General features: G+C 48.5%; 1 protein-coding gene across 8 annotated transcripts in view; it reads right to left on the bottom strand.

Annotated features, from left to right (window-relative positions):
* The window catches only part of ppfia2 (PTPRF interacting protein alpha 2), a 128162-nt gene that overhangs the window by 9799 nt on the left and 106109 nt on the right, over positions 1 to 12254 (bottom strand). For 5 of the 8 annotated variants that reach the window (XM_030341989.1, XM_030341990.1, XM_030341992.1 and 2 more), the window contains exons 11-22: positions 11710 to 11841; positions 11252 to 11314; positions 10660 to 10751; positions 10026 to 10158; positions 9453 to 9667; positions 8002 to 8248; positions 7646 to 7675; positions 7049 to 7176; positions 6360 to 6544; positions 6058 to 6148; positions 2460 to 2519; positions 1386 to 1467 (exon numbers count right to left, since the gene is read on the bottom strand). In XM_030341989.1, coding sequence (XP_030197849.1) covers positions 1386 to 1467; positions 2460 to 2519; positions 6058 to 6148; positions 6360 to 6544; positions 7049 to 7176; positions 7646 to 7675; positions 8002 to 8248; positions 9453 to 9667; positions 10026 to 10158; positions 10660 to 10751; positions 11252 to 11314; positions 11710 to 11841 — 1458 coding nt within the window. The remainder of the gene's footprint in view (positions 1 to 1385; positions 1468 to 2459; positions 2520 to 6057; positions 6149 to 6359; positions 6545 to 7048; positions 7177 to 7645; positions 7676 to 8001; positions 8249 to 9452; positions 9668 to 10025; positions 10159 to 10659; positions 10752 to 11251; positions 11315 to 11709; positions 11842 to 12254) is intronic. The other 3 variants (XM_030341993.1, XM_030341995.1, XM_030341996.1) reach the window with 1 other exon arrangement.

Raw genomic sequence — 12254 nt, 5'->3', positions numbered from 1 at the left:
ATATATTACCTTTAGGTTTACAAAAACGTTTACATTTACATTTTACAAAAATACTTTACAAAAACATTTACAAATACAATTACGTTAACATTTCACATTCAAATCTAAAGGTGTGCAAGGAAGGAAATACTGTAATTAACTGTAAATAGCGGAAAATAGTGTATATACTCCTTCCAATTCTTTCAAAATAGATGAACTATGTTAATCCATTTCTTAACTTCAAACATTAAAATCACAATCAAGCCAGTAGTCAATTTATTTACTGGGTTGATGTGTTTGTTTTCGTCCACCTTACAGGTCACCAGTTAGACCACGACTGACATGTTGGAAGAACTTCAGAAACGGTGGGTAAAAGTATGAAAAACGAATGGGGGGGACAAAAAGAAATCTCTGTAAAATCCTACATTACAACCGTATCTGTGTCGCTATTCGCAGAGGACAGTGTAGGGACTAGGGAGCTCACTATCAGCGAACGGTCTTGGCTTTTGTGAGTGTAATGTGGGTTGTATGATGGGGTGTAATCCAACCTTCTGGTACCAGAGGGCAGTGTAGCATCAATTATAACAACACAAACATCTTCATGGATTCCACAAGCAGGCTTTGAAGGGGCTGTATGATTTTATATCTCAGTCTAGTATGAGCATTATGTTTTAGATGTATATTTATATATTAAGACTTATTTCATATCGGCACCATGATGGGTCTTAGCTCTCTCTCTCTCTCTTTTTTTGCCCCGTCTATTTGAGCTTGACGTATTTTTAGAAAAATAGCAAAGGCAACAAAATTATCAGCAGAGACACATTACCCTATTGCTTAGGCTGTGGTTTCAGAACAATGGAAAGCGTGACTGTGGTTCCCGAACCACTGCCAACGCTGCTGGGAGTGTGTAGGGGGTGTTTGCACTGCACCAACATGATGCAAAGATGTTAATAATAACCCACGGAAAAGCCAAGCTAGCTTGTTTCATCGTAACAAGGAGTAATGATGCGAATGTAAGGGGTTAGGGTTTACACTGCTATGGTCGACTGTTTAATGTGCATTTCCATAGCGATGTTTCAGTACAATTTGCTGATGTTTTGCTATCTAGGAGTTCAAAGTACAGTTCAGAGTGAGAATGCTTTACACGTTGCTGTAGTTAGTTAAAACACATGACCTGAGGAAAGAGTAGTGTCCATGTTTGTGTAGTCAATACTAATTTTTCAGGGCTGATTTTGATCAATTAAAAAAATATTTAGTGCTCTGATTAATAAATGTAGATTTTGATTTTGAAGCAGTAGCCTGATGTTGCCGTCATTTAGCCTTTCTGCAGCTATGGCATGCTAACACTGATGAGCCGTGTTCCCTCAGCCACCTCATGGTGGGGCTGGGCCTCTCATACCGCCTACCTCCAGCCAGGCGACCACTGTCGGCCCGTCCCATTGGGCGAATGGTAAGCCTTTCCTCCTGGCCTCCTCCAATAGCTCGTGCCTGGGGACGGGAAGAGCGCAACACTTCCTTAGCATCCACTTTCCAAAGAGCAGCACATGGACACAGACAGACGCAGACACACACACACACACACACACACACACACACACGTTAAACATTACAATCCCTCACACAACCGCTTTTAAAAGGCACTCCTTAGCCACTAAGCACTGTGATCCAAACGGGATGGGGTGGGGTTTGCTGTGTCTGTTTGTGTGTGTCTAAGAGATGTGTGTGTGTGTGTGTGTGTGTGTGTGTGTGTGTGTGTGTGTGTGTGTGTATGTGTATGTGTATGTGTATGTGTGTGTGTGTGTGTGTGTGTGTGTATGTGTATGTGTGTGTGTGTGTGTGTGTCTTGTGCACCCAATAGCTTTAGAAAGGTGGGTTTTATCATTCATCTCTGTGGTGTTGGAGAAAGGAGATGGGATAAGCATGCCACACACACACACACACACACACACACACACACACACACACACACACACACACACACACACACACACACACACACACACACACACACACACACACACACACACTTAAAGGCACAAGGCTACCTTCCCCCTCATGTGTGACTCACTGACAGTACCTATATTATAGTACTACTGCAGTACCATCAGTAGTATAACACCTTGCACTGTAGAAACACTACAACAGTACTTGTATCATAGTAGTACTGCAGTACTATCAATAGTACAACACCTTGGCCTTTAGTAACAGTACTGTATCAAAGTAGTACTGCAGTACTATCAATAGTACAACGACTTGGCCTGTAGTAACAGTAGAACAGTACTGTATTATAGAAGTACTGCAGTATTATCAGTATTCCAAGACTAAAACACTGGAACACCAAAAGGAATGCTTTTGAACCCTGTGTGTGCCGTGCTTTGTGTCAGGGTGGGAGTGGGGCGTGGGGGGGCTGGGAGGGTGTGGCGGTCAGTGTGTGTTCTGCAGGGAGGACAGAGAGAAGAGAGTATTTGCTTAGTAAGTACCGCAGGTTAAGGTGGGACGCAGCCACGGACTTAATGAGCGGTGCGTCCAGAGGCCCTCGCCTACTCAGCGCAAAGAGAGATACAAACAGTAGAATAAGAAAAAAGGACAATAATAGAGTAGAAGAATCATCACGCCCCGACCAGGGAGGGCAGGCAACATCGACTCCATCACACGCTGCCGCGGCACATTCCCACGACGGCGATGTAAACGAAATGGACACACTGTATAGACGCCTGTGTGTCACAGACACGCACACGTATATATACACACACACACATATGTACATGGGCATTCCCAGAGGATGGCATGGCGGGGGCCGTGGAGGCGTGGACAGGGATGAGGGCCCCTCAGGAGTGTAGTGTAGCGTTGCCCAACCTCTGGGTCGGGGGCCCACTTCGGGCCGCCTCATTTGCATAGTGGGGGCGGCTGGGAGACTGCTGACTTATGAGTTATTGGTATTTGATTGGACATTTAAAAAAGGTTTCAAGGGTCTGATAAGATATATATGAAATGACTGTGTGAGATTACTAAGTAGCATAGTGTTATTAGCATGCGTTCACTGGGATATATATATTACATGCAACCTGGAAATTGAAGTATCACTCATTTTTCTGACCAAAATTTTGGAACCGGCTACAAAAGTGTTTAGGACCACTTGAGTAGCAGCACCTTCCCACGGCACACAAGGTCAATGAAACACTGACAATAATAAATAAACACATTGTGTTTACATTCACGGTCGAAACACATGTGGCATTGTGTCGACACAATGTGTGATTCTTATGCTCAGCCGCGGCTGATAAGAGACGGAAATGAACGTCCACTGAATGTGGAGCTGGAAGGGGAGGAGGAGGAGGAGGAGGAGGAGGAGGAGGAGGAGGAGGAGGATGTTTAAGGGGTTGAGATAGCGAGATCAGAGAACTATAAACACGAAAAATCATACGAGATCAGACACACGGCGACAGTAAGAAGCCACATTACATTCCTGCAACCGGGTGCCACAGCTTGTGACTCCACACACATAAAGAGAGAGAAAGAGAGCGAGGAAGAGGCAGGTGTGTAAGGACGAGGAGGAAGAACATTCCAGGTGTAAGTCAGCCCCCAGTGGGCCGCCGCACATTCTCAGTCCAGCCCATTGGTTCAGCTGCATGGGGGAGGGGCCAGGGGCAGGGCTTAACGGGGTTAGTGAAGGGAAAGAAAGTAAATGAAGTGTCACCGACAGCCACTGAGCAGAGAGAGAGAGAGAGAGAGAGAGAGAGAGAGAGAGAGAGAGAGAGAGAGAGAGAGAGAGAGAGAGAGAGAGAGAGAGAGAGAGAGAGAGAGAGAGAGAGAGAGAGAGAGAGAGAGAGAGAGAGCAAAAGAGAGAGAGAGCGAGAAAAAGAAATCGTGATGGAAAGAGGTAGAGAGAGAGGGTGAGTAACAAGACATATAAATAGAAGTACGGAAAGAGACAGAAATAGAGAGAGCGGGAGACAGAACGAGAAGAATAGATGGGAGACACAGAGAGAGATTTGACAGACAGACGGACGTAGGACAGACAGAGAAGGACAGCGATTGGACCGACAGAGATAGACTGTGGCGTAGCCTTGGCATTTAGCATTCTTGTCTCTTGGGGGAGGATGGCATACAGAAGGACAGATGGACAGGGGGACGGAAACGAAGACAGAGAGACGGGAGACACAGCGAGGGGAACGATGGACACCAGGCCCAGGATATCACGCGGCCTCACCACTTACCCGCTTTGTTATAGAATCAGAGGATGAAGAGAGGGAGGAGGGGAGGGGACGAGAGAGGGAGAGAGAGGGAGGAGGGGAGGGGACAAGAGAGAGGGGACAAGAGAGAGAGGGGAGGGGACGAGAGAGAGAGAGAGAGAGAGAGAGCGAGCGAGAGCGAGAGAGCGAGAGAGCGAGAGAGCGCGAGAGAGAGAGAGAGAGCGAGAGCGAGAGAGAGAGAGATTACAGGAGACAAAAGTACACAAATGTTAATGGGTTAACAGCAGTTTCCGATAGGACTCTAAAAAAAAATAAAAAAGGTTGAATGCGAGCACACACAAACACGCACACAGACACGGACACTGACGCACAAACAAACAACATGCATCTTGTTTACACACATGTGCGCCAAAGGTCATGTTGGAGGACATTCTTTGTACAACACGCTCTCTGAGCACCGGGGGGGGATGGAAGCAAGTCAGAAAGAGAGCGCGGCGGTCCGTGTGTGAGGTGTTCACCCCCACCACAGCTCGTGCAGCTCCAGTGAAGAGAGGAGATGAGAAATGCAACGGGAACACAACCAAGTCCCTGCGTGTCATTCCCCGCATTCCCACATCATTCCCCACCGCCTCCTTACACACACACACACACACACACACACACACAGACAGAACAGATTTTCAAATGTGCTCCGAGATCCACAGACACTAAACCCCGCCCCCACGCCGGATCCGACCAATCAACAGACAAGACGCATGAACCGGCGAACCACCATCTCCCGCTAGCGATGGCGTTAGCAGATAGCTGGAATGTGAAGGTTTGGGGGGGGGGGGGGGCAGGCTTTGAGATGGCATGCAAGAGACGAAGAGAAGGGGGGCGGGGGGCACCACGATGCATCCTGCGCCCTGCATCCATAGTTCAGTGCAGCCCCACCACAAGGACAACGGGCATCATCATCACCACCACCACCCCATACCATACCACGTCCCTCGGACCCCCCCCCCCCCCCCAGGGGCGGCCCCCCCCTATGGGCGTCACAGTCAGTCTTGTCACGATAACTCAGTTGTGCACATTTGAGGCCAAATGACATTCGGCATTTGGCTGCGGGACAAGGCGAATGTACAGAAAGAATAGGACACACACGACATGCGCACACACACACGTCCGACACCCACACAACACATACACATTCCTGGTTCAGAGACGGTTGGTTTGTGTGAGCGGAGAGTTCATGTCTTGAGCGACGATGAGCTAAAATGGCCACTAGGGAGGGGGGGGGGGGGGGGGGCTGTGTTTTATATACACTTCCCTTATTGATCAGGAAGCCCCGGTAGATTAATTGGACTGTAAAGCCCGATCGATAGACTCGACTTTGGCGTCGTCTCTGAATATACTTGGCCTGATTCTCGGCTGCTCAATAGTGATCCAGACCCTGGTGAATTGAGATCCGGGGCCTTGTTAAATACTGATCCACAGGGGGATTCAGAATAGTGCGCAGCGCGGTGAAGGGGAACATAATGTGTGTCTACCGAGGCTACAATGTTTGAAAGGTTCCTCCCTTGTTTGTTTTACATGTTTGTGTCGTTGTAGAAGGGCTACTGCAAATATTAGTGTGTAGATATAGCAGATATAGATATAGATAGATATAGAAGCTTAGTGAACAGAGAGACAGGCCGTTAAGGAGCAGAAAGGGACTTCTTGCTCAGGCTACACATAGAGCGGGGACACTATGAGATAGGATGGGATCTGAACACACTGCACTGCCCTGCCCCGGTTCTAATAGTGACAGGTGTTTGTTGATTAGCCGCTAGCTAAGCAGAAAGGTAATTTATGTGTAGTGCGATGCTGCTTCAGACAGTAGGTGTGTTTTGGGTGGAAAACATACTTCTTTTTCAGTCTGCGGTCTTTCTCAGCCTGAGTGCCAAGCTTCCCCATGCCCATGTCCTGGCCCACCATGTCGGGGTCGTTCACCGGTGCTGGAAGAGGGAATGACAAGTGAGACTTTAGCGATATAATGCTAACCAGCCAATGCTAACTCTCTGTGTAGCTTGAAGAATCTGTTCTATTCTTCTCAACTTTTTATTTATTATTTATTCTAGAACCATGTTCTATTTCATTTTATTGGATCCTACTCCAATAAAATGGAGTAAGCAGCCATGCTAACTATCAGTGCTAGCAATGCCCCACCGTGCGGATCAACCATGACGTGTCGGTGGGCCATGTGCCCCAGGCGCCCCTTCTCCTTCTTGCCGAACAGCCGGCCGATGGACGACTTGATGCCCTTCTTCTTGGGCTGCTTGTTGTGCAGCGAGTCCTGGCTGCTGGCCACGCTGCTCAGGGCGCTGGCCTCGGCCTCCAGCGAGGACGCCATCCTGGGGGTAGCAACGAGCACGCGGTCAGCATCGGCGTCCATGTTGGTTGCACGAGCGGGACATGTTTAAAGCCGAATAATTTATAACTTTTACATTTGAGGGCATTTGACGCCTTTATCCAAAGCAACTAATAACAATTCATACATACATTAACATCCACAGCGATTTATAACGGACGGCGGAGTCATCCATGCCAGGGGACAGTAAGGAGCAGTGAGGGTGAGGTGTCTTGCTCAGGGACACCTCAACACTAGGAGGAGCCGGGGATCAAACTAGCATCCTTCCGATAATAGGCGACCGCACATATAGGTCTACCTCCTGAGCCATGCCGACCCCGATAACTTTTTCTTGAAGAAAATACAGAATTGAAGCTGGCTTAAACAGTCGGCATTAAAGATAAAGCGTACCCGAAGTATTCATGGGCTAGCTAGCTTAGAGTAGGGCACTTGTATTCGAGGAGAAGCCTCGTCTGGGTGTCCACTGTGTTCGGCGGACAGAACTCACCCCCTTGCGTCGTTGTGCGATGACGCTGGCAGCGTGTGCGTCATGCGAACGGTGCGCGGTGTCGGGGGAGGGGACGTCTCACACTTGATCGTGGCCTTGTCTTGTCCGTCCTCGTCAACCGCCGCTATCTGAAAAAAGATCGGGTTTTTGTCGTCTTAATGTCGTGAAACTTCCAGCACACGTTTTTTTTTGGCAAGTGAATCCTTGAACTCGCATTCCTGTTCTGCTATCTGATTCAGACGAACTGTGTTCCGAGTGAGCGGGGAGATCGTAAACGTCCAGTACTTAACGGAAGTCGTTTGTTTATTGTATTATAACGAGCATATTCTAGTGTTAGAAGTCATAACCATAGCAACACTAACCCTTTAGCCGTTGGCCAGCATTAGTTGCACAGTTGTGGTTTATGCCTCTAAATAACTGTAATACCGACCAGACACAATTTTTGCTAATAGCCAATCGTCGGTTCAATACAGGAAGATCTTTGGTATAAATATGTGCCATTTTATGGACACTTTCACCCAAATCATCTCATAACATTGTGAGTGTGTACATTCTGTGCCGAAGTATTAGAAGAAGTGCTAGCCTAAGCGACTGTACCTTTCTCCTGTGCTTCCTCAGGTCGCTGGGCTGTAGGGAGACAGAGCAGAGAGGAAGACACGCAATCCCACGTCAATACATCGTCATCGATAAAGGTCATGAGGGTGGTTTGGTTTTATATGTACGCGTGACACGTGATCGGGGAGAAGAAGAGGAAGGAAAAGGAGAAGGAGGAGGAGGAGTAGAAGTAGAAGAAGAAGAAGAAGAAGAAGAAGAAGAAGAAGAAGAAGAAGAAGAAGAAAAAGAAGAAGAAGCTCTCACGAGGACCGGCATGCGGTCAGCCCGAGAACACGAGTACCCCAAACTAAAAGTCCTCCAGGGGGGGGGGGGGGGGGGGGGGGGGCGGGGAGGCTCACCAGGGTCATGACCCCCATGCGCTCCATGTCGTGCGCGGGGCTGCGGGGGTCCAGCTTGGGGGTGGAGTGGCCGCTGGGCGGGGAGGAGGAGGCCAGGGAGGAGGCGGTGGCGGAGGAGGTGATGCAGGCCCCGCCGTGGTGGTGGTGCATGCGGGCCAGGTTGAGGCCCTCCAGGCTGACGCTCGCCACGCGGTTCTCGATCTCCTCCGCCCGCAGCTCCGTCGACTCCTTCTCCTCCTGGATCAGCCTGGTGGGAGGAGGTGGAGGGGGGGGTAGGATCGAGAAAGAGGGGGGGTTGAGAGGCAGCAGGGTGGGGTTAGATTGGGTGGATTGGTGATGGATGGGTTGGGATGAGACAGGAGGGTGGGTGAGTTGGGGTTGGGGGGGGTGGTCATATTGTCAAGTCATGTTTCTGTATATAACCCTTCATCACCATCTCACAGCCCGCGGGAATACGAGACTCAACGGACCATCAAGCGATGGATCAATACGTGTTTAGTCGTCTTTAATTAAAACTGAATCGTCTTCAACTGTCCTATCAGCTCGGATCAGCTCCGATCAGATAAATAGCTTCCCTAGGATATCTGGTGTCATCACAAAGGAAATAAGTGAATTTGTTGTGTGGCTAAATGAATTCTGTGTGAATCTGTGCTGTGCCTTGCATGGACATGGCTTTGATGGATTCAAAACGAAGAGGCTCCTAAGAGCTCATTCAACAGAATAATTACAGGCCTGTATCGGGGAGATAGAAAGCCTTAAAGTCTGTTCACATAAATAACCCTACCCGGGCGTTAGCATGCTAATTAGCTACCAACTCCCAGGATGCCAAACGCTATTTGAGAGTCAAATTATTTCGTTCTCCAGCTAGCTTTGAGAAGCGTATCTTGGTCTATAGCGATTGTGCCAGGCATATTAACAACATCTGAGCAAAATATCTAACCACATTTGCATTTGCAATTATACATGTGAATAGGCTTGAGATAATTACAGCATTAACAAGATAGTAAGAAGTCTCCTCAGGGCATCATGGGCTTCCTGCAAGTACCTAATAAATTGTTTAGTCCAGAGTCTAGCTTGCACATTACAGGCACTTTCTACATTAGCAGCCATTGTCATATACGGTCTTTACAGCCATAGCATCCTCGACGAGCTAACACACCTTATCCCCACCCAAGTGCTGTGGCTCGCGCAGCATATTTACTGTTCGCTAACACAGCTTAACTTCTCTAAATTAGCCAGCTGTATCTCCACCTAGCTAGCAAATCACATCTACACTTAGCTAGTCCACCATAATAGCTAGTCCACCTAGCTAGCAAATTGCATCTTATTCTACTGCATTTTCACCTAGCTCTCTGACGGTATCTCCACCTAGCTAGCTAGCACACCGTATCTTCTACGACGCAGTTCCACCTTGTTTTCACACGGTATCACGACCAAGCTAGCTAGCACACCGTATCTCCTTGTTGATGGCGTCCAGCTGCTCCTGCAGCATCATGGCGAGCGTCTGCGCGTCAGAGTGTCCGCCCGGCGACAGAAGGTCCATGGAGCTGAACAGCGTCTCGCGGTCGTCGTCGTCCATGTCCGACATCTCCGTGTCGCTCTCGAACGGGTGGCCGCCAATCCCGAGCTGCTGGGAGCGCCACTCCTGCTCGCCAAGGGACTTAGCCTAGAGATGAAAGAGAGAGAGAGAGAGAGAGAGAGAGAGAGACAGAGAGACAGACAGACAGACAGACAGACAGACAGACAGACAGACAGACAGACAGACAGACAGACAGACAGACAGACAGACGACACAGAGGCAGTTAGTCGAAGAGCCCCTTTGGCAATAGGCTGGCTACAATCGATGCATGGGTCTTTTTTAGCATCTAGTTTCACTGTTAGGGATTAATAAAGTCGATCGTATCCTTCTAGATGGACTAATCACAGAACAGGTCTAAATAGAACTGTTTATGTTTATGAAAGACAATAAATGACTGAGAGAGCGGTAGAGAGACAAAGAGAAGACATGGCCGAGCCGGTCCCACCTTGGACTCCCTCAGGCCCACGCGACCTCTCCGGGGACGTCGGATGACCTTGGCCGAGCGGTAGTGGTCCGACTGGGTCTCCGCCAGCGAGCCCAGCGAGTAGCGGAGTTCCCCTGACGTGTCCATGTGAGAACTTCACACACACACACACACACACACACACACACACACACACACACACACACACACACACACACACACACACACACACACACACACACACACACACACACACACACACACACACGGAAATAAAAGAGAGGAAAAGATGGATTTGTTTGATGATTTTATCAATGTGGTTAAATTCAGTCTTTTCGCCAAGTATAAACTAGCGCTCGTCTTTGATAATGGACTGCATTTGGACTGCATTTATACAGCCCTTTTCCTAACCAGGGGCCACTCTAAGCACTTGACAAAATCACCTCACGTTCACCCATTCATGCACACAATCACACACTGATGGCGGTGTCAACCATACAAGGCGACAGCCAGCTGGTCGGGAGCAGTTAGGTTGAGGCGTCCTGCTCAGGGACACCTCCACACTCAGGGACACCGCTCTACCTCCTGAACCACATGCCGCCGAGTAATCTTCCAAATCGTGGAGTTTAGTTTTCCCCCTCGTGCGGCGACCTACCGGGACAGGGTGGGTTCAGTGAGGGAGCTGGTCCGCATCCTGAACTGATCCAGCTCCCCTCGTAGCTTATCGATCTCCTCCGCCAGGTGGGTCTACGGGGGGAAGGTTAACGTAAGGCAGGAAACAGGAAGTAGGAAACAGGAAGCAGGGGACAAGAAGTAAGGAACAGGCCTTGAGCATCCATCCCATAGATGAGGCTTTTAGAACATGGAGTTCTTCAATATAGATAATAATAGCCCTGACATTTGTGTTTTTATGTTTTAAGCCTAACTTTCTCATAAAAAATAGATTTACTAGCCATTTAATGTTGTTTGTTCCCTCTAGTGTGACTGCAACTTTAACATAGTTAAAACAAATTTAAGAAATGTACTTTTGTTCGCCCCAGATGAGATATTTGTGAAATTAACTAAATAACAAAGGATCAGCAGCAATTAAACACCTCAGTTTGGTTCAGGGTAGTGGGCCCCTATGCGCTATCCGACATATCTAGATAATAGCAGGGACTGGGGAGAGAAGCTACGAAGGTTGGATACCCCCCCCCCCCCCCCCCCCCCCCCCCCAACACATACCCCACTGGAAGCCAACCACTTACTTTTTCATGTATCGAGTCCTCATACTGTTTCCTGTAACTTTCTGAATCCTGGATCAACAGGTTCTACAACAGAAAAAAAAAAAAAAAGGCGGGAAAAAAAGAGACTAAGAGAATGTCGGCCATTTTGTGACATTCAAAAGGTGTTCCGTCGGTCACCACCGAAGAACGTGAGGAAAGAGGCAGTGTTACATTTACATTTACGTCATTTAGCAGACGCTTTTATTCAAAGCGGTACATTTATATCAGGTACATTTGTCAGAAGAAAGAGAAACAATATATCGCTGTCGGTAAAGTAAGGTTGTTCATTCAAGTGCCAAGCACTAACAATCGCTACGGTAACCCATTCCCCGTGTACAACAAAGCTAGCTAGGATAAGACGCTATACATTCTAAGTACTATTTTTAAGTGTTGACCGCGTGGGACCCCGGGCTCAGCGGTCCCACCGGCCCACTCCTCACCTTCTCCTCCAGCGCAGCCATCCTCTCCTTCAGGTGGAGCTGGAGACGCTCGTTGGACTCCGTGAGCAGCCGGTCCACCGTGTCCGACAGACGCTTGTTGTGCTCCTCGTTCATCTTCTCACGCTGCCGAGCCTGGGGGCGGGGAGAGGGTTAGAGACAACACGGTAGCTTAAGGCCCGATCCCATTTCTACCCCTTACCCCTTCCCCTTACCCCTTCAAAACAATGGGGAGGGTTAAGGGGAAGGGGTAGAAATGGGATTGGGCTTAAGGGTGGGAGAAAAGCTCTGATTTGGTGGCCTTTTGGCATGTTCAGATACCATTTTTTCATTCTATAGGAAAATAAATTGTACCAACGGTATCAGAACCATCGAAATGAAAGTGCACAGTTGCTTCAGCATTTGTCTGTCCTTGCTGGATTTACGATCACTAACTGACGCTACGGTCGTGAGGCCATTTGATTGATTTTCAGCTTTAGGTGAAAATAGCGCTTCAAAACTCTTTTCTAATGAGTGAGTTGAGGCACGATCGATTGAACTTACAGAAC

Source organism: Gadus morhua, chromosome 19 (assembly GCF_902167405.1).
Source record: "Gadus morhua chromosome 19, gadMor3.0, whole genome shotgun sequence".
NCBI classification, from domain to species: Eukaryota; Metazoa; Chordata; class Actinopteri; order Gadiformes; family Gadidae; genus Gadus; species Gadus morhua.
The sequence above is the reverse complement of the archived record's forward strand: the minus strand, read 5'-3'. Positions and strand labels throughout refer to the sequence as shown.